Source organism: Vulpes vulpes, chromosome 10, assembly GCF_048418805.1.
Source record: "Vulpes vulpes isolate BD-2025 chromosome 10, VulVul3, whole genome shotgun sequence".
Classification (NCBI taxonomy): Eukaryota; Metazoa; Chordata; class Mammalia; order Carnivora; family Canidae; genus Vulpes; species Vulpes vulpes.
In genome coordinates this window covers 43,771,801-43,794,119 of record NC_132789.1, presented here as the reverse complement: position 1 = coordinate 43,794,119, position 22,319 = coordinate 43,771,801, and the positions used below count along the sequence as shown (strand labels likewise).

Here is a 22,319-nt window from a genome sequence, read left to right as displayed (position 1 = left end):
TGCCAACACTTCTGGGTGCTGCAGGGCGCATGAGGGCCTGTGGTCTGTGGGGAGAGAAGCCAGGGGCGAAATAGGGACCAGGTGGCAACTGACTGGCCATTTTTAAAAAGATTTTATTTACTTGAGAGAGATTGAGAGAGAGTGAGCATGGGATGGGGGTGAAGGGAGAGGGGGAGCAGACTCCCTGCTGAGCGTGGAGCCTGCCCTGGGGCTCCAACCCAGGGCCCTGGGGTCGTGACCCGAGCCGCAGGCAGACGCCCAACCGATTGAGCCACCCAGGCCGCCCCTTGACAAGACTTCTAAAACTGGCTACAGCACCATCTGCACCACGCAGGGCACTTCTCAGTCAAGAGCCACTGAGGCAGGGAGGGGAGACGTGGTCAGAAGGGAGGAGGGGAGCCACCGTGGTCACGGGGGAGAGGGAGAGAGTTTTAGGCAGAAAATGGACTTAGGCCGGGCCAGGAGCTTTCCAAAGGCCCAGGGGCCTGGGGAGGAGAGCAGGCCTTTGCGTGGGGCCGAGTTGCACAGCCCGCACAGCCCACAGAGAAGGCAGCAGGGGCCTGCGTAGTGACTCTAGTGACCGGAGCTGGAGGAGGGGCTGGGGGCAGGCGGCCAGGAAGCCGACGGAGAGGAGCAAGGACGGCCTGTAGAAGCGGAGGCCCCAGCTGTGGGAGGAGTGGGTGGGCTGGGAGTTCGTCCTCCGCAGGTTGGGATTCAAGTCTCAGGTGCAGAAGGAAGGTGTGACGGAGGGGAGGAAGGGTACAGGTAAGCGGTGTGCTGAAGTGGGCAGGGGATGAGGGCAAGCACACGAAGAAGCTGTACCTGAAGCTGAGAGGTAGGTCTTCAGGACAGGACATCTAGGGGCAGCCCAGGTGGCTCAGCGGTTTGGTGCCGCCTTCGGCCCAGGGCATGATCCTGGAGACCCGGGATCGAGTCTCACGTCAGGCTCCCTGCATGGAGCCTGTTTCTCCCTCTGCCTGTGTCTCTGCCTGTCTCTCTCTCTCTGTCTCGCGTGAATAAATAAATAAGACCTTTAAAAAAAGAAAAAAAAAAGGACAGGACATCTAGGACGACCACCTGCTGCAGGTCGGGGGGTCCTTGGCTGACACCATGGCTCCCCCTTGAAGACCCGAGAAAACAATGGCCCCAAAGCTTCAAAAGGAAGTTAGAGAGCTTTATAAAGACAACCGAGGGCAGAGTGATCAGAGGCTAACGAGGGCAGAGTGATCAGAGGCTAACGTGGGCCTCTAGGATTTAGGAGTCCTGGGTCTGTGCTGGCGGTGTGGCTTCCTCATGACTGATGCAGTTGGGGTTTCGTGGAATTTGGGGAACTGACAAAGGAGGTAATGCTGTTTGTGTCAGCAGAGGCACTGCTGGTAGTGCGTGTGTGCGTGTGCGTGTGCGCGAGTACTGGATGGGGTTGTTGATCAAATCATCCAGAGTAATTTCCGTTGGCGCTGGATTCCAAGGATTTTGACATTCACATTTGAAAAGGGGGAGTTCGGATCTGAGAACTCGCTTCACACCCAGTCACAAAGCTATTAGGGGAGGATCCAACTGTGATGGGGTTTCCTTAATGCAACCCCCCCTCCCAACACCTCCTCTAACCCCCTCTACCGCCAGCTGTCTAGGAACCCGGCCTGAAGAGCCAAGGCCTTGTTACCCAAGGCTCAACACAAAGGGAGTGAAGGTGAAGTAGAGGTTGTAGGAATTTTCAGAGCTTAACTCGGGTCTTTAGGATGAGGTACTATGGCAAATCAGTATGTTTTCTGAAGTTTGCGCTTCTCTTTCTGTGGTTTCCCGTGGCTTCGGTTGGCCTCTGTCCTGGATAAGCCAGGGATAAGCCAGTACAAGTGGCTGAGGGAGTGTGACCCTGTTTAGACCTGGGGATCTCCAGGACCTGGTTACCGCGCTGGGGCGGGGGCGGAAAGTGAGTTCACCTTTAAGAATCCCTAGATACCTATGTGGACGAGGGTGGGAGTGGCTTTCCTCTTAAAACTGAGGGCTAAATACACTTTCCCCGCCTTTTCTTTTTCTCCTCCACTCTCACTTTTTATACCTTTCGTCTGGGAGCCACTAAAGAACTTCCATCCAGAAGACTTTTCTAGAACTTTGCCTCCCATAATCTGTAGGGCACGCTGACACTTTATGAACACAGTGGAACGTTTTGAAACTCAGTGGAGAAGACGTTAGTCAGTCCCAGGAGAGCTGGAAGACAGCCGATGTACCCCCAAAGCATGGAGTGGGGTGGTGGTGGCATGGGTATAAATCCCAGTTCTCAGCCCCCACTGGGGCAGGGCCTGCAAACTCAGTGTCGTATCCGGGTGAGCTGGCTCTGAGCCCATGAACTAGTTGTCGTTCTTCCAGATGAGGGAACTGAGGCTTGGGGAGAGTGACTGCCCTCAAGGCCGCGGGGTCCGGGCCCAGGGGCCTGACTCTGACACTGACGCGGCCTTCATCCCCAGCCCACGTTCTTGCCAGAGCCACCCCCCCCTTCTTCTGTTTTCCTTGCCTCCTCCTGCCTCCCCTCCTTTCTCTCCGTGCCCTCAACCACTGGGCAGGTACACTTGTTTTTCTCAATATGTGTGCAAGTCTAGAGACATGAAAGTCAAAGGTTGCTTCATCACAAGGCGGCCCTACGGGAGATCTGTATCTTGTTTGTTTACGGAGGGAACCGAGACACGTTTGAAATCATCCGCAGGGCTCTGGGATAGGCAAAGGGAGGAGGCTGCTTCTCGGCAGCTGGGGGCCCACGTCCAGGGCCCTAGGACGGGCTCGGAGCAGGCCATGAGGTCTTGGTTTGCAGCGGCGCGGTGGGAGCTGACTTAGCACAGGACTGAGCCTTTCCCTTCATCTGTCACCCTTTCAGATCACCCCAGCTGGTGGCCAGATTGCTCACAGGAGACCAAGACAGAGGGCCCTTTGTAAGCTGTGAGAGGAGCACACCGCGCCACGGGCCTCTCCTCTCCAAGAGACCTTCTGGGGGGTTCTGCGGGTGAGGAAATGACAAGTGACTTTCCTTGGTAGGAAGCAACATAAGTTCATCTGCTCATTTCTCTTTCCGCATCCAAATGCCCTGACTCGGGCAGGCTAAGGACGGCTTCCTTGGCTCTCGCCTTCCAGAACCATGTCTGCCACCACTCTTGCTGCCGTGTGAGGGGCCACAGTGGTTGCTGGGGTTGGCTCATTCTCGGGCAATGGCCAGCTCAGCTCCGTTTCTCTTGTGCCTTCTGCCACTCGGGATATTCCTTCCGTGGGACTCAGTGGACCTTGGCCTCTAGACGTTGGCCGGCTCTGAGCCTGCCAGTTACTCAGTCCATGGTGAGCATGTGGTGGGGGGCTAATGCTCCTTCCTGAAGTAATTAGGACAGCCTTGGCCTGAGATATTTTACGTGGATCTTAATTAGACGTGGCACCCTGCCAAGGGAAGTACCTCCTCTGGTTCGTGGAAGGGAAAGTGGCACACCACGCATGCCGCCTACGTATGCCCCTCGCTTAAGGCTCTGCCTGCCACTGAGGATGAAGTAGAGCTGGAGGAGGGTCTCTAGAGGCAGGAACTCTAAGTGGCAGAGGAAGACTCTGGGGGTGAGGAGTCTGTATCAAGCAAACTATTTCCTCGGTACACGTTTCCATGTGGGATAAGCGTGGGCTTATGGAACCACATATGGAACCAGCCAGAGGTGCAGAGGACGCCAGACCCCCGCTTGCTCTGCGTGGAGCCCAGCTGCGTGTTCCCTGTCACGGCTTTGCTTGCTCCGCCCCTGCGGTTACAATTTCCAGGGTGCTAGGCCGAGGAGGACTGTCTGAACTGGGCCCCGACCACCTTCCCCACCTGTTTCAAACTCACTCACAGGGCCGCGTATATCCCAGGAAGCTCTGAAGTATCGTGATGATTCACAGACGGGCATCTGTGGGCTACATGTGTCCACGGGAAAGCTACAGGTGAAAGCAGCAATGAGGGCACCCCCTTAGTGACTCTGGGGCTTGAACCTGTGGCCCGGGAGGCCTTGGATGGTTGCTGTAAAGCCAGAAGAAAATGGAGAAGGTCCAGTTGAAAAGCTGAAAACATGTATATGTGTGCGCCTTCCAGACTGGAAGGAGCCTTGCGTGGTTCTTTACAACACAAACAGGAATGGGAGGTAACCACTCACTCAGTAGAAAACTAACATCAGCCTCGGTTTGCTGCCTGGGGCATCCCCGGGGTCCTTATGGGGCGGCCCACCCCACAGGGGCCGCGGGGTGGGGGTGCTCGGCCGGCACAGCTATAACTCATCCATCATGGCCAGCAAGTCATCCCCCTTGCTGGTGCTCGGCCTTGGCTGCTCGGTGACCTCAAACTCCCCCATGATGCGAGCCAGCTCCTTGTGCCTTTGCTGGTCCTGGTGGAGAAACGAGAGGGCAAGGCAGTGAAGGGGACAGGTGGGCACAGCTGCTTCTCCGCGCAGGGGGTGTCGAAGGTTTGTCCCCCGCGGTGCCGCGTGTCAGAGCAGGGGCTCTGGGTACGGGCTGATTAGAGAGAAGGGGGGCCTGGGGAGTTCAAAGTTAGCAGATAAGGAGGGGACCGACACGTGGCTTGTGGGGTCACCCACCCACACCCACCTGAGTAGCCTGTATGTTGATCACCTCGTAGGATAGCTCCTCCGGCCTGGTGAGCGCCGCTTGTCTGCAGGAGGCGGTAGAGAAACGGGTCGAAGGTCAGGGCTGTCTCCCTGCCAGCGTGGCAAGCTGGCACATCCAACAATTTGGAAGCCTACTTTTTGTGCCTCGCCTCCTGCCCCTTCCCTTCAGCTTTCTGTTCTCTCCCCAAGCAGCGCACCCTATGCTCCAGAAAGTCAAGTCCTTCTACATCTCTGCACCTTTTCATGTAACTGCACTTGGCCAAGACTGTTTTTCCCCCTTCCTCTCCTTGGCAGCCTCCGAGACCAAGCCCAGATGCCAGCTGCCTCCATCTGCTGGTGCAAAGTCAATCCCCGCGTCCTCCGTCGGAGCATTTAGGACCCGGCACTGAAGGGACTTGTGTCCGTGTGCGTTCCCTGCCTCCTACCCTACGAGCTCCTGGGCACAGGCTCTAGGTCTTACCCTCCATCTCTGTGTCCCCAGCACTTACCATGGCACCTGTCGCACAGAAGTGCACAAAAGAAGTTAGTTCCATGGATACGGAAGCAGAAGGCGGCCCTCGCTGCAAATATTTGGTTGCAAGGAGGATCACAGGAGACCATGGTGTAAAAGTGCTCTACGAACCATCAGGCTCTGGACAAATCGGGGTGGATTACTCTCCCCGTTGGTTTTGGGGGAAACTGGTTTATCCCAAAGTCATCATGCTCTGGCTTCCCTCTGGTTTCTTAACAGACTTTTCTCACTATGATTATCTTGACTTCTAATACTTTCTTGTTCAGCTCTGCTTTGCTAAAGTAAAACCCTAGAACTATCTCTTGAATGAACCCAGAAGGTTCAGGCCATTTAATACTGGTGGATTCCTCTTTAACTAGGTTATTGAATTTGCTGGGTTTTCCTCTGTGACCTTTACATCTATATAAGTGTTACTGGCTTATCACGGCCATTTTTGGGTTCTTTTCACGGTTAGGATTTTTACATATGCCTCGTAAGAAACAGGTTTAAAACGTACTCCTCCTCTTCATCGGTGGTGAAGAGATTCAACCGGAATCCTGGCTCGGGGCCACTGGCTTTCTTAATCTCCATCCCTCCCATCAGCCTGGCCAAGAGATTCAGCTCTTCCTTAGCAAGAGGGTTTGGAACAATGCTTTCCTGCAGAAACAATTTCAGGATTTTTAGCCAGGTGCAGGTGATCACATTTCCTGCTGAGACCCCAGAGCCCCAGGGTGGCATTGCAGAACAAGGCAAAAACAACAACCGTTTAAGTTCTCCTGGGCAGGACTGTGTCCAGATAAAAGTATTAGAAAACAGGCTTAACTCAAACAGAAACCATCCACAATCAGAAGCAGAAGGGCTCTTAGCAAACCCGAGATTCTCACACTTTCAGGATGAGTGGAGGGCCCCAGGCATCCCCATTCTCAGGAGAGCTTCCTCCTTGGAGGGGAACACTGCTTCCTCTTCCAGGAGTCTAGGTCCCCAGGCCACTGCAAGCAGCCTCAGCAAATGCCCCAGGGCCAGGGGCACAGCTTCCACAGGAGCTACCACACTGCCCTCAGGTGGTGCCTGTGGCGAACACACCGGGGAACCTGCCTCCCAGGGGTCTGGCTCCACTCAGCCTCCACTCCTCCCCTGGACCCCACCTCCAACCCAGCCGCCCCCTGCCCTCCCCTCCGCTCCTGCCATCTTGTTCGGTCACTCTGCCACCAGTTATCTTTTTTTTTTTTTTTAATTTTAAAAATTTTTTTATTTATTTATGATAGTCAGAGAGAGAGAGAGAGAGAGGCAGAGACACAGGCAGAGGGAGAAACAGGCTCCATGCACCGGGAGCCCAACATGGGATTCGATCCCAGGTCTCCAGGATCGCGCCCTGGGCCAAAGGCAGGCACTAAACTGCTGCGCCACCCAGGGATCCCTGCTACCAGTTATCTAAAGTAGAGTCCTTCTCTCCTTCCTTCCTCGCTTGGGATAAAAGCCCTCTGACACTTGCCTAAATGGCGAAGTCTAAATTGCTTAAGCTTCTTTGGAATCAGGCCCCAGGGTCCTGGTGTGGGCAAATCTGGCCACCGGGCCTCAGTGACTACGGTCTAGTGGTGTGGAGAGAAGCTGCCTCCCTGCTTCCCGCAAATGCCACCATGCTCTTCCATCCCTTGGTGCCTTTTGCTTCTACTGACGCTTGGGTCTGCGTGCCCACCTCTCCTTGTAAGCCAAGCTTTGTGTCCCTGGGTTCCCAGCCCATAGAAGTAGTTCGATCAACGTATGCCAAATCACTGAATATTTCCTGGTCTGTCCTATAGCTAGCTGCCACTAATTCTGTGTGAATTTAAAAGATGGAATTCAAAAAATAGAGATCCCTGGGTGGCTCAGCGGTTTAGTGCCTGCCTTTGGCCCAGGGCGTGATCCTGGAGTCCCGAGATCGAGTCCCACGTTGGGCTCCCTGCATGGAGCCTGCTTCTCCCTCTCCCTCTGCCTGTCTCTCTGCCTCTCTTTCTCTCTCTATGTCTATCATAAATAAATAAATAAATAAATAAATAAATCTTTAAAAAATAAAAATAATAAATAAAAGATGGAATTCAGAGAATCTAAACCCCCCTTGTGACCTTAGCTAGCACGTCGTTGTTCGGGTAGCAGTGTAAAGGGATGCTGTAAGCATCACGATGCACAGGAGTCCTAGACTCAGCAACCGCAGGCCTAAGTGGTGCTGGCGCAGCGCTGTTTCACGTGTCCTGGTGTGAGGTTCCAGCTTAATTATGGTGGTTGAGCCAAGCCTAAAATTACCTAATTAGTCAGATCGCTGCAAGTCTTCATGAGAAACTACAATTAAAAACCTTTGTACTTGTAAGGCCGAACTAAGAAAATTGCAAACAATGAGGGAAGCGCTGGCTGCCTTTGAAGTCTAGAGTTTCCACCCTCCTCTCCATCTAGATTTCTGTGTCTAGAAATAAGCTCTGAAGATGCAGAAGGGAGGCAGAGGCTCACCTGTGTCCGTGAAGCCAAGTTTTTTGATGCTCCAGACATATGCGTTTCCACGGGCCGGTTAATGCTGTACCTGGTATCAATGGAAAACTGTGAAAACACCATCTAGGGGATCCCTGGGTGGCTCAGCAGTTTAGTGCCTGCCTTTGGCCCAGGGCGTGATCCTGGGGTTCTGGGATTGAGTCTGGAGTCGGGCTCCCTGCATGGGGCCTGTTTCTCCCTCTGCCTGTGTCTCTGCCTCTCTTTCTCTCTCTCTCTCATGAATAAATAAATAAAATCTTTAAAAATAAAATAAAATCCCAAAAAAGAAAAATCAGTAGTAGAAACATTAAAAAAAAAAAAAAAGAAAAGAAAAGAAAACACTGTCTAGCCTTTTTACACACAGACTTCCTCTAACTCACAACTACAGCACCTAACTTTTATTTTGAGACGTTAAAAAGCATCCAGAAATGTGCTGGGAGTACAAAATTTAACTAAGTGAGTGTGAGCATTCAGATTTCACGTTTTCCCAAAGAAAAATACCTGTGAAGCTGTGTGGCAAAGGCTCTTCTCGCAAAGTAGTTACTGAAGAAACTGTGAGCGATGCGTGAAGGCCACGCCTTCCTGTGTCTCCACCGCGACAGAGCTTTCGGCTAGTTCTCGTCCATGGTTAGTTAAAATGATTTATCTTTTCAGCCTGGTGAGTTGCCTTATGTTTGGAAATCTTGGGGGCCCTTTGAAAATGTCAGGGCTCACTAGAAGCCTGGGTGGCTCAGCGGTTTAGCGCCACCTTCAGCCCAGGGCCTGATCCTGGGGACCGGGGATCGAGTCCTGTGTTGGGCTCCATGCATGGAGCCTGCTTCTCCCTCTGCCTGTCTCTCTCTCTCTCTCTCTCTCTCTCTCTCTCTCTGTGTCTCATGAATAAATAAATAAAATCTTAAAAAAAAATAAAAGAAAATGTCAGGGCTCTGCATGCCTTCTACCTAAGGGGAAGTGATTCCCCTTGTCTGTAGAGGTTTCCGTAGAGGAGGACGTCAAGCTGGTTTTTTAAATAAAGTGACCGCCCTTGGACTTGAATTCATTCAGAGAGGGAGGATTTGCTTACATATTGGTTCCCAGTTTCAGGACTCGGTCTCCACAAAGCTCAAAAGAACCTTCTTTGGGGGCAGTGACATAGTGTCCACCGTGCTTGAATTCCACCTTCTTCACTTCTTTGCCTTTGTTGTTGAACATCCTAGAATACAAATATAACATGATGGGACGTTCTCCAAGCTCAGGGGAGTCCCGGAGGCTTCTTTATTCTTTGTACTAGGGGACAAAAAGGAATCCGTGCACTCCTTCAAGGTAAAGATGCTGGTTGAGGCAATAATAATAATAATAATAATAATAATAATATTTACTAACTACATGTTATGTGCCAGGCACTGAATGAGCACTTCAGAGCATTAGTATCTTATTCATCCTCACAGCAGTCATTTAATAGATGAGGAAGAGAATCCTGAAGAACTGGGTGGTTGGCCTCAAGTGTCTGCTAAGCGGCACAGCTGGGATGAGAACCTGGCCTTCTAACTGCTGTGCTTTACTGAAGGAAGGGGGGGGGGAACCCAGCAGTGCCACATTCTCTCTGGTGGCCCACATGGTGGTTTCCTGGCACCCCCGAATGCTGGTCTGACAATTACAGTTGAGAATTCACCTGATGAGTCCAGGAACTTCAGTTCCCCAGGGAACAGGCCCAGACACCGGCAACACAAAGCGACCATTAGAATTCTGAACTCTGTCCTTTAGAAATATGGATACCTGGAAAAAATATATATACTTATTGTTATTTTTTGGGGGTATATTTTCCTAGACACAAGCACTCTGAGGATGGAAAATGTGTAATGGCTTCGGGATACTATCTAGTAAGTCTATCATAATGAGAGAGAAAGGGATGCCTGGGTGGCTCAACAGTTGAGCATCTGCCTTTGAATCAGGGCTTGACCCTGGGTCCTGGGATCGAGTCCCCACATCGGGCTCCCTGCATGGAGCCTGCTTCTCCCTCTGCCTGTGTCTCTGCCTCTCTGTGTGTCTCTCATAAATAAATAAATAAATAAACAAATAAATAAATTAAAAAATAAATCTTTAAAAAACAATGAGAGAAAGACTCAGCATAACTAGCCCAGCAGAGCTACAATGTTTTCACAAACATACCTTCTTTTGAAGAAGCAAGCCTTCCAGGTGAACTGTATTACCCCCATTTACTTCTATCTATCTCCATCTATCCATCTATTTATCTAAATTAAAACAATTTCTAACATTTAAGTTCAATTTGCCAACATAGAGAATAACACCCAGTGCTTTTCCCATCAAGTGCCCTCCTCAGTGCCCATCACCCAGTGACCCCATCCCCCCGCCCACCTCCCTTTCCGCACCCCTTATTGTGTTTCCCAGGGTCAGGAGTCTCTCATGGTTTGTCTCCCTCTCTAATTCTTCCCCACTCAGTTTCCCCTCCTTCCCTTATGGTCCCTTTCACTATTTCTTATATTCCACATACAAGTGAAACCATATGATGATTGTCTTTCTCTAACTGACTTATTGCACTCAACATAACATCCTCCAGTTCCATCCACGTCAATGTGAATTATTACTCCTATTTTAAAGATGAGGAAGCCAAGGCTCCCACAGTGAGGTGACTTGTCCAGAGAGAACAGTAAGAGACGGGGCCTGGATTCAAAACCAAGGCTGAGGGGATCCCTGGGTGGCTCAGTGGTTGGGTCCTGCCTTTGGCCCAGAGCATGGTCCCAGAGTCCCGGGATCAAGTCCCACATCGGGCTCCTTGCATGGAGCCTGCTTCTCCCTCTGCCTGTGTCTCTGCCTCTCTCTCTCTCTCCGTTTCTCTCATGAATAAATGAATAAAATCTTAAAAACAAAACAAAAACAAAAACAAAAAAAAAACAAAACCAAGGCTGACTCCAAATTCCACACCATCCCTAGGTTCCCTGCTGATTTTCCATACAGCTGTGAGGCCTATCAGAACGTCCATTTTACAGATGAAGAATTGGTAGCTCAGAGGTTGAGATACTTTCTTAAGGGCAGCTAGTTCCTAAGGGGCAGAGCTGAAGGTTCAACCCTTGTGTTTCTGGCTCTGCAGCCCAAGCTGAAGGCCATGTGCTAGACAGGTTGGTGGGAAGGGGCCACAGCAGGTGGATCTGGTTGGTACTAGAGTTTGAAAGTCTTCTAGGTGACTGCAAACACCACATTATGCTTATTTCTACTCCCTGGTTTACGTACTTTTTTTTTTTTTTTTAAGTAATCTCTATATCTATACCCAACTTGGGCCTCAAGCTCAAAACCCGGAGATCAAGAGTCACATGCTTTACCAGCTGAGCTAGACGGGTACCACTGGTTTGTATACTTTGTGTGGAGATCCAGGGTCTGATTAAATCTCCTACAGGTTGTAGCAGTTAATCAGTTTGATTGGCTCTTAGCTTCCTCATCTGTAAAATGAGATAAATTTGAAGATCCCTTCAAACTCGAAAATTCTACAAGATTATATTCGTAATATCCTCAAAAAGAAGCATCTGTTGGGCAGCCCCGGTGGCGCAGCGGTTTAGCGCCGCCTGCAGCCCAGGGTGTGATCTGGAGACCCTGGATCGAGTCCCATGTCAGGCTCTCTGCATGGAGCCTGCTTCTCCCTCTGCCTGTGTCTCTGCCTCTCTCTCTCTCTGCATCTCTATGAATAAATAAATAAAATCTTAAAAAAAAAACCCTCAAACTTAAAAAAAAAAAAGAAGCATCTGTTGTGTGCAAACAAGTGACAATGCAAACCAGTAGGAATCCATAAGCTGGCAGCTTGGCATGCTGATGTGAGACTGTCTCAGCTCATGCTCCAGCTGGGCCACTTCTTGGCTCTGGGTTTAGGGGCAAGTTACACAACCATTCTGTGCAATTAGTTTTCTCTTTGGTAAACTAGGGGTAATAATCGCATCTATTCAATGGACGAGCGTTACCTGTTAAATCAGATAATGAAAAAGTAGTTATCACAGAGCCTGACACATAGTAAGGGCTCAGTACCCGGCAGCTAATACTCTCAGGATTTACGTTCTAATTGGACACAGGAACCAAGCATGAGACGGGAAAAAGGAACAGGATAAAGCAGGAGATGCTGGTAGCAGACACATTGTTGAGTAACCCATTGAAGAGAATGACCAAGGCATGGGGGTAGGTAGGTAGGGGTTTGGAGCTGGGCCTAGAGGGAGGTGGGTATGGAGACACTTTAGAAGCAGAGACGGAAGGGCACAAGGCATGTTTTGGGGGGAATGTGTAAGCTGAAGCATAAACGGATTTGATTGGACGGTTTGGCCGGACAACGCTTAAGGAATTTTTAACCTTGAGATTCTGTGACCAAGGGATGTAAATGCAAGCACGGAGAAAGAAATCCGAAGTGGGAATATGTATATGTATGCCGGACCCTCTGTGAGCCTACTTCTAACAAGGCTGACTATGTCACAGCTGGTCTGAAATGTCCACACTTCAGTTGAGTGTGTGGTTGTGTTTCGCTCAACAACCTGCCCTTGGCTGGACAGGACTGTGGGTCTGTCTGCTCGCCCTCTGCTGTAAGCATGACTCTCCCCTTCCTTCTCCTCTGACTCCCCACTCTTTTCTCCCAGGTGATCTCGTCTGTTCCCAGTGTTCACCTCTGTGCTGATGGCTCTCAGATCTCGAGTTGCCACTTAGCCTTCTTCCCCGGGCATCCGATGCATCTATTCCATTGCCTATTAGACAGGTGCACTCAGAGGTTCCATGGGATGCACCTCAAGTTCACCCTGCTCAGAACAGGGGTTGTCATTTGTCTTCCCAAACCTGATCCTCCTCTAGTGTTCCTTTTTTTTTCTAATTTTTAAAATTTATTTATGATAGTCACAGAGAGAGAGGGAGAGGCAGAGACACAGGCAGAGGGAGAAGCAGGCTCCATGCACCGGGAGCCCAATGTGGGATTCGATCCCGGGTCTCCAGGATCGCGCCCTGGGCCAAAGGCAGGCGCCAAACCGCTGCGCCACCCAGGGATCCCCTCCTCTAGTGTTCCTGATTGATTGTAGTGGAGGACACAACCAGGGCACCAAGCCAGTGATCAGAGTTTCCCTGACCCCCACTTTCCCATTGCCCAGCACCACCTCGCCAGTGATCACTTCTTTTATCTGGCCCCTTGTCTCCACCCTGGTCCCTAGTGCAGACCTTTGTCATCTCTAACTTGGCCACTGCAGGTGCCTCCTAACTGGCCTGCCTGCCTCCCCTCTCACTGGCTGTGATGCATCCTCCAATCTGCTGCTGAAGAGACTCTTCTCAACTTATATCTGACCATGTCCCTCTCCTGCTTCAAGGACCTGCCAGATAATGTCCAGTGGGCCCTTGTTCTTCTCTGCAGCCATGTTCCTCCTTAAGTCCTATGTTCCAGCCATACCCAAACGCTTGCAGCCTTCCGCATCCCCTGCACCACAAAATACACTAGGTGGTTATGTACCTCATGCCTTTATTGAGATGGTGTCCTCCACCCAGGTGTCCAGGTAACCCTTCCCTTTATTTCCCTTGGGCCTGGTAAAACCCATTTTTTAAAAAAAGATATCAGGCCCTCTATGAAGACATTTTTTCTTTTTTAAAAATTTTATTTAAATAATCTCTACACCCAATGTGGGGCTTGAACTCACGACTTGGAGATCAAGAGTCACACACTCCACTGACTGAACCCGCCAAGCACCCTGACTTTTCTTTTTCTTTTTTTTTTAATTTTATTTATTTATGATAGTCATACAGAGAGAAAGAGAGAGAGGCAGAGACACAGGCAGAGGGAGAAGCAGGCTCCATGCGCCAGGAGCCTGATGTGGGATTCGATCCCGGGTCTCCAGGATCGCGCCCTGGGCCAAAGGCAGGCGCCAAACCGCTGCGCCACCCAGGGATCCCCACCCTGACTTTTCTAATTCTCTTAGGTAGAACTGACCACCCTCCCCCTTTGTGTCCTCTCTTTTTATACTCTTCTGTTTTTAAAATCAAACATCTGGGGGCACCTGGGTGGCCCAGTGGTTGAGCATCTGCCTTTGGCTCAGGTCATGTCCCCGGGGTCCCGGGATGGAGTCCCCACATTGTGCTCCCTGCAGGGAGCCTGCTCCTCCCTCCACCTGCATCTCTGCCTCTCTCTGTGTGTCTCTCATGAATAAATAAATAACATCTTTGAAAAAAATCTGTAAGGCACTTGGTGCATTCTCCCCTCCTCTAATGAGTTCCTGAGGGTAGGAATCATGTGTCCTATGGAAAGAGGAAATGAAGGTCATAGAGCTGTGTGGGGCCGGAGAGCTGGATGAGGCAAGGGGGTCCTAGAGCATTCACGTTCCCCAGGGTGGTGGCAATTCTCTGGTGGCCAGGAGGAGAGTGAGCCCAGGATATAAATGCTGCAGGAACACGGGCGAGGGGCTTGGCAGTCAGTTTTAGCAGTGAGTGATGAGCGCAGGGCTTTGCGCGGTGCTTGGTTGCTGGTCTGGGCTCACTAGAAGAGGGCCACGTTGACGAGGGCAGGAGAATAATGATCTGAAAGTGAGGGGGGAGGTGGCAAAATGCTGATGGTGCTTCAAACACCCCACCTGGGGATGAGGGAGAGTACCCAGCCTCCACCAAGAGGCCAGAAGACCTCAAATGCCATCTCTGTCATGTGTGCAGATAATCGCTCCCCTGGACTCTTGGTTTGCATATTCAGTTGCTTATTTGACATCGCTACTTGGACATTTAATAGTCAAATCAATGAATTTTTCTACCCAAATATATTTCCCTTGGTCCTTCTCCTCTCGGCCAATGGCACTGGGCACCAGCAGCTGCTCAGGCCAGAAGCATAGGAGCCCTTCTCCATTCTTTTCCTTCCTCCCCACGTTCAGTGTCTCAGTAAGTCTTCTGCTCTTGCCCTGAAGGGATTCCCCAGACGTGGCAACTTCTCACTCTCTACTGGCAGCACCTACACCAAGAACTTTCATTTTCTACCTAGATTTCTACAGTCATGTCCTGACTGCTGTCCTACCTCCACCCTTGCCCCATACTGTTCATCTTCCAGATACACATCAGATCATGTTACCGCTCACCTTAGGATGCCTAAGATGTTTTCTTTACTCTTAGAACCAATGCTCACTAGGCATGGAGCTAAGTCAGTGGGTAGGTAGCAGTCTGCTTATGACTGGCATCTGTTCTGGTTGGTTAGTGCCCGTGCTGCACTGCTTGTCAATTGCATCACTCCTGCCTAGGCAGGCTTCACCCACACCGGTTTCCTCTCTGTCCAAGGAACGCATCATGCCTTTTCCATCTCAGGGCCTTTGAACTTGCTCTCCCTTCTGTTTAGATGCGCTTCCCCGAGATCTTCGTTAGTCACATTCTCAATAAAAGGTCTATCCTCAGAAAGGCTGCCCCATGGGATGCCTGGGTGGCTCAGCGGTTTAGCGCCTGTGATCCCACAGTCCTGGGATCAAGTCCCACATTGGGCTCCCTATAGGGAGCCTGCTTCTCCCTCTGCCTATGTCTCTGCCTCTCTGTGTCTTTCATGAATAAATAAAATCTTGAAAGAAAGAAAGAAAGAAAGAAAGAAAGAAAGAAAGAAAGAAAGAAAGACCGCCCCTGACTCAACTCTAACCCTCTCATCTAATTCCATCCAGTAGCTACTAGTCAAGGGTGGAGATTAAAATTAAATTACAAATTCAGTTTCTCAGTCACTCTAGCCATATTTAGAGTGCTCCATAGTCACATGTGGCTGGTGGCTATCATATTGGACAGCACAGATATAGAAGATTTCCATAGACAGAAAGTGCTATTGGACAGCGCTGGTCTAATGCAATATCCCCTCCCTGTTGCCCTTTATAATTTTACCTAATCTTGCCATCTTCCTAGAGTTAACAGAACAAGAACATGACTTACTTATCCTCCCTGTCTCTTCCTCCTAGTGTAGAAAAACCTCCTTAAGGCAGGGCCTCGGTCTTGTTCACTTATGCATCTCAAGTGCTGAAAACAGTGCCTGGAATGTTTTCATGGCACACAATAAACATGTGTTAGACTGACCGAGTCTTACGGGTTGAAATATTTCCAGGCGGAGCAGATGATGGAGGGGAGGTATAGGGAACATTCCATGGAGAGGTGAAGATGGAATGATGTTTTCCAACAATGGAAACAATGGGAAGGACATGAGGGCAGTCCATGAGGGAAGGTGGGAGAGAGAGTACAGGAGAAGGTGGGGGACCAATTGGAAGAGCTCGGGAGGGCTGAAGGCGCTGTAAAGAGCACTCAGGATCCCAAGGGGAATGGGTTTTCAGGCAGTCTCTGGCCAGGCCTGAGGCAGGTCAGGGCCTTGAGCCCATTAAAACCATGTCAGGTTGTTTCTTGATACCACAGAAAACTCTGGATATCCAGATGAGGCGTTTTGTATTTGCTTTGGCTAAACAATAAGCAAGGGAGTGTTAGATCAGACCTATGCTTTCTTGATTGAATTAGTTGGTTTTACTAACTAATCTAAAAACTGTTAAGGCTCTTTTGAACACAGAGAAAATCCACATAGGCAATCACAAACTGCGGTTGAGTGGAATTACCATTAAAGACCAGACTCGAAGCCCAGCCAAGCGTGACGGAACAGTGGCTGAGTATCGTCAGGATATGTGATTCCTATTTTTCTTCATGAACATCCTGATGTTTCACTGCTGACCTATGTAGCAATTAAGGCTTAATATATTTTGTAGTTTAATATATTTTAATGATTTTGTTATGAACTTATTATTGGGAGTGTCTTTTCATTATAATGAATTTTATCTGGTCAGAACTGGGAAATCAATATAGCTGCTCCTATCACTACAACCCATAAAACAATGTCCAGATAGTCATCGTCTTGATAAGAATCTGATGCCGAGTTTTCAATATTTTAAAGCAATACAAAACTTGATGTCATTTGTACTTTCATATATTTTATTTAATCAATGTCTATTAGAGATCCTAATTTATACTGGTGTTATTATTACTTGATCCATAGCAAATCAAATTATTCATGAGGGTTAAAAATAAAATTGGCCTCCTAGTTGAAATCTATTTGTCTTCCCTGGCCCATGAAAGGGAAATAATAATCAGGTACTAAGCGCATCCTACTGCTTCCTTTTTTTTTGAATTTTATTTTACTTTATTTTTTAAGATTTTATTTATTTATTCATGAGAAACAGAGAGAGAGAGAGAGAGAGAGGCAGAGACACAGGCAGAGGGAGAAGCAGGCTCCCTATGGGGAGCTCGAAGTGGGACTCTATCCCGGGACCTCGGGGTCATGCCCTGAGCCGAAGGCAGATGCTCAACCACTGAGCCTCCCAGGTGTTGCTGTTTTGAATTTTATTGTGTGAATATGTTACACCTGCACAAGTACAAGATTTAAAAGGTTCAGAGGGTATACAATGGAACACAAGTCTCTGTCCTATTCCCATCCTCCTTGCAGTTGTCTACAGACAGGAGGTAATCACTGGGACCAACTGCTGGAAGGAAGCACTCTCGCCTGTACACATACAAGCAAATACACACGTATTACACACGCTGCATTAGCTATTACTCGGGATTAGGCATTATCATGTCCAGTTTTCAGATGAAGAAGTAAGGTTCAAGAGCGGTAATCTGTCCCAGGTCACAGAGCTGTGCTGGAGCTGGGATTCAAATGCCAGGATGTCTGACTCCAGAGCCTGGGCTTATTTTGCCCTATTACCCATCCTTCCCATAGCAGGGAGTTAAATTATGCAGAGGAACAAAGTGCTGTCCAAGAGAGACGGGTCCCACATTCAGAAGCTCAGCAGTTAGGTGGAGAATTGTCCCGAGAAGGCCTGAAGGGAGGAGGCAGGGTCAGTTGGGAGCAAGAGCCGATAAGCAGCGGAGGGCCCGAGCCAGGCTGGGGCCAGCAAGCAGGGAAAGGAGGACGTGGGCCCTGGCAAGGCAGCCTTGGTAAGGCCGTCAGATGAAGATCAGAGAAGGAGAATCAAACTGAGTGAGTGAAGACGCGGTGGCGCCTTCAAAAGCAATCGGGAAGTCGGCAGTGGGGCAGGACTGGAATTTTGGAGATGATTTTCACTGCAGACCTGGCGCCTCCTCATGGAAAGCTCAGCAAGCAGGTGGAGCTGTGGGTCTCGGTGGCAGGGCTGGGGCAAGGGGAGGGCGTAGGTTAGACTCCAAAGTCCCAGGTGGAGGTGAAGGGGGGAAGGAGTGAGGGGCGCAGAGCCAGGAGGCTGTAGGGCAAGGCCAGAAAGGTCTGGGGCCACAAAAGGCCAGGAGAGGGGCTTTGTGGGGCGGGAGGGCAGCCTCCCAACATTGTCCGCTACTGGAGAGGTCAAGGGTGCTAAGGTTTGAGAGAAGGCCTTATAACTGAGATCAGGTTGGGAGCCTTGGGACCCCATTTCCTCCAGAGAAGAGAATAAATCATATTTTAAAGAAACATGGGACTCCTAGGTGGCTCAGAGGTTTAGCGCCCGCCTTCAGCTCAGGGCGTGATCCTGGGGTCCTGGGATCGAGTCCCACATCGAGCTCCCGGCATGGACCCTGCTTCTCCCTCTACTGGTGTCTCTGCCTCTCTCTGTGTCTCTCGTGAATGAATAAAATCTTTTAAAATGGGTCAGCCCGGGTGGCTCAGCAGTTTAGCGCCGCCTTCAGCCCAGGCCATGATCCTGGAGACCCGGGATCAAGTCCCACGTCGAGGTCCCTGCATGGAGCCTGCTTCTCCCTCTGCCTGGTCTCTGCCAATCTCTCTCTGTCTCTCATGAATAAATGAATAAAATCTTTAAAAAAAAAAGTAGAGAAACATAACGTAACCGGGAAGGAATGGTGGCATTGTTGTCTTCCTTGGTCCATTTACCAACTGCTGAGATTTGTTATTGGGAAGTTTATGGTCATGGAGCCAAACTCAGGGGAGTCACTCCCTGGGCACCCTCAGTCCTCTTCTGCTGGCCGCTTGGCCCCCCCTCGCCCCAGGACAGCGGTGCAGAGTGCTCCTGGGATGCCCATTCACTCACCCGGATGTGCAGGTCCTGAAAAAAGCTGAGGAGCGTCTGGCGGATCAGCTGGAACTCCCCCGCCGAGAGGCCCCCGTATGTCTGCCGAGACAGGGAGAGGCTTCAGCGACAGGCAGGGCCAGGCGGGCACCCGGGGGACAGGGCAGCAGGACAGCCAGCGTGTCTCCCTCCCCAGGGGACAAAGCCCCAGCGTGCCCCACAAGAGCAGGGGACACAACCACCACTAAGTCCCTTTCAGAAAAGTCAGGAAGAAATGGCTGGGCTCCGTGTCTATGCTTTCCTGACGCCAAGGTTGACAGTAGGAGGGTAGATCCATTATGTGGCCAAAAGGGATACTTGGAGATTTCTAGAATTTTGGAGGAGAGTGGCAGGCTTTGCCATCCCTCGGCCTGTTCTATCTGTCATGGAATCTGGCTGCTGTCAGCAGGGGAATGAGAACAAGAATGGGGCTGGGAGCTCATGGGCTGGTGACCCTCTTACTTCAGTCAGCTGCCGGAAGGTCTCCTCCACCTGATGCAGGATGGTTGGGGAGTCTTGGATGAAACCTTTGATGGTGTCTAAATGATTGAAGGTGACCAGTAACACATCCTTGGGGCGGGGACACAGCAAGACTTGGTACTTGAAAGCCATAGTCATCAGGTCATAGAGCTGAACAAAATAAACAGAAGCAGACATCAGCACTTCCATAGGATCGATCTGCCAAGCGTTTCCGGAAGACCAGTTCGGGGCATCTCCTACAGCTCGCGTGACCATGTCAGTTATCCCTCAACCCAAGAGTGTAAAAGGGGATGATATGAATAAATAAGCCAGGACAGCAAGAATAAACCAGGGTATTCCAGGGAAAACCAGGATTTCTGGTCAGCTTACATGTGTTGCTAACGGAACATGTTTGGAACGGTGTCGGCAACCGTGGGGTCCTGGACTGGGTGCTGGTCTCACAGAGCAGAAATTCAAAAACCAGCCCTCCGCTGCTGCGGCTGTCGTGTTGTGGATGGCCCTGGCCATGTCCCTTTGCCTCTCTGAGCCTGAGTCTTCTCATCTGTAAAAAACTCTCCCTGGGGCGGCTGGTGGCTCAGTTGGTTGAGTGTCCAACTCTTGATTTTGGCTCAGGTCATGATCTCAGGGTCATGGAATCGAGCCCCATGTCGGGCTCGGTGCCCTAGCAGTGTGGAGTCTGCTAGAGGTTCTTCTCTCTTCTCCGTCCCCCTGTTTGAGCTCTCTCTCTTTCTCTCTCTCTCAAATAAGTAAGCAAATAAATATAATCTTAAAGAAAAAAAAAAAACCTCCCTAACTACCTGTCATTGCTTAACTGCTAAGAGGAGTCAAGGAGAGAGTATGTGTGTAAGTGGCAAGTGTGAAGTCCTACAACTGTGTAAGAGCAATTTTAAATGCTGAACCATACTTAATGAGCTATCAGCAAGCCCCACGTGTGGTCTGACTGTCCACAAATGATCAAAGACACTGGTGAGGACTGAAGAGGTCAGGATAGGTTTTGTGGGAGCAGAAGGCTGCAGTCATGGGCTCATACTGACTGAAGGAGGGGAAAGGCGTTCTAGTTGAGGGGAACAGCATGCAGAGGCCTGCAGGCAGCAGTGAGCAGGCTATTTTCCTGGGACAATGAGGAGAACAGCCTGATTAGAGAGGGTGGCTTGTGTTGGGGTGTGTGGGAAATATGGTTGGATACGTATGGCACGGTTAGAATATTAAAGGTTTTAGAAAGACAGGCAAGGGCAGTCCAGGTGGCTCAGTGGTTTAGCACTGCCTTCAGCCCAGGGTGTGATCCTGGAGCCCCGGGATCGAGTCCCATGTCCGGCTCCCTGCATGGAGCTGCTTCTCCCTCTGCCTGTGTCTCTCATGAATAAATAAATAAAACCTTTAGAAAAAAAAAAGAAAGACAGGCAAAATAATTTAGACTAGATGTGGTGGGGTTTGGAGGGGCTACTAAAGTTTTCTGAGCTGCCGTGATGAAGTGGTGGTTAAGCCAGATTAGTGAGTCTGGCAATGATGAGGTGGGATGGAAGGGAGACTGGAGGTGGGGAGATTAGCTGGTACCTGGCTCCTGACAGGTGTGTAATGACATCTAGTGACTATGAGAATCAGAGAAACTCTGCTGGAGTAATCCAGAAGTAAGGCCAGGAATGAAGACGGAGGGCAGGGAAAAGGCAGGGAAAAGAAGAGCATGTGATTCTTCGAATGAACAACTGTCACATATGGCATCTGCTGGACTAGGTTTGGGGCCGAGGATGAGAGCTGTCCAAAATGATCAGTGTTTTCCACCTAGGGCATGGGAGAGGGCTGACACTCTCAGTGGCAGGCCAGCCTGGGGGTGGAGGGACATGAGGAATCAGTCTGGCACAGAAGCTGTGGGCACATCCGAGGCAGGATGGAGACTATGACCACGGATGTAGTGCTGAGCACCACTCACGTAGATCACCTGGTCTGGTCCCATGTAATGTTGACGGGGACTCTATGATGAAGATGCTCTATGATGAAGATGCCTCAGTTTAAGAATGAAGAGACTTGCCTAATTCCACATAGCTTGTAGTAAGTGGCAGGGTGAGCTCTGACCTCAGGATGGTCAGATCCTAAGGCATTTGCTAGAACCTCCTACATGATCCCACTTCTCCAACATGCAGCTAAACATTCCGTTTAGAAAGTGGCATACCCAGGACCTGGTGTGTGTGTGTGTGTGTGTGTGTGTGTGTGTGTGTGTGTGTGAACATATAATACTAAAAATTTAGATCTGGGACTCTGCCACCTTTATCACACGCTAGGCACTTGATGTGGATAGGACACCGTGAGAGGAGTAAAGGATAAAACCAGGTAAAAGATAAAGACAGGAAAGTTCAGAATTAGTAAATTGAGTCTGCAGCTAATAACCGGTAGAGCTAAGACCTGAATCTGTTTTATTTTTTATTCTGAATTCTGTGTCCTTTCTCCCTGGAAACCTAAGCCTTCTTAAAGGTAGAGGGAGGAGAGGGCAGAGATGATTAATGTTGACTGAACATCTACTATGGATTAGGCCCTGGTGTACTATGTTTTCTCACTTAATTCTCCCAGAACTGATGAAAAACTGTTATTATCCTCATTTTATAGATGAGAACATGGAGGCTCAGAGAAATAAAGTAACTTTCCAGAAGTCAGTGAGAGGAGGTAAGGGCAGAGTTAAAGGCAGCCCATCTCCCTGAGGTTGTCGGGCACCAGCTGGAAGGGAGTATGGATTTTGAGTGCTTCCGTTTGGCTCATGGCGTGATCCCGGGGTCCTGGGATGAGTCCCACATCGGGCTCCTGCATGGACCCTGCATCTCCCTCTGCCTATGTCTCTGCCTCTCTCTGTGCGTCTCTCATGAATAAATTAAACCTTAAAAATATTTATTTTAAATTCCTTTAAAATGATTATTATTATTAAAAGTAACTGAAGTCTATATTTTATTCAGAGTTCATTAATTTTCCCGTACATACGATCGACATGACCGTTGATGTTGACCCTGTAGTGTTTGTCATTTCTCCACTCTAAGTTAGCTGTTCTCTCCCCTTCCATACTGTCCCTTTGGAAGGAAGTCACTGACTGCCGCCCCACACAGGGAGGGGGGAAGTAACTATATTCTGAACAGGAGAATCTTCTGAACAGGAGATTTGTCTATTCTGCATAGTGATTATTATTTTTAAAAGATCTTATTTATTTATTCATGAGAGACACAGAGAGGAGAGAGAGAGAGAGGCAGAGAC

General features: G+C 49.8%; 1 protein-coding gene across 4 annotated transcripts in view; it reads right to left on the bottom strand.

Annotated features, from left to right (window-relative positions):
- Window positions 1–1,153: 1,153 nt before the first annotated feature.
- Window positions 1,154–22,319, bottom strand: part of OSCP1 (organic solute carrier partner 1) — a 33,938-nt gene continuing 12,772 nt past the window's right edge. For all 4 annotated transcript variants that reach the window (XM_025991735.2, XM_025991736.2, XM_072723810.1 and 1 more), the window contains 8 exons: window positions 19,071–19,238; window positions 18,591–18,671; window positions 9,260–9,363; window positions 8,672–8,800; window positions 7,591–7,660; window positions 5,627–5,766; window positions 4,600–4,663; window positions 1,154–4,379 (listed from right to left, as the gene is read on the bottom strand). In XM_025991735.2, coding sequence (XP_025847520.1) covers window positions 4,263–4,379; window positions 4,600–4,663; window positions 5,627–5,766; window positions 7,591–7,660; window positions 8,672–8,800; window positions 9,260–9,363; window positions 18,591–18,671; window positions 19,071–19,238 — 873 coding nt within the window. In that variant the 3' untranslated portion in view covers window positions 1,154–4,262. The remainder of the gene's footprint in view (window positions 4,380–4,599; window positions 4,664–5,626; window positions 5,767–7,590; window positions 7,661–8,671; window positions 8,801–9,259; window positions 9,364–18,590; window positions 18,672–19,070; window positions 19,239–22,319) is intronic.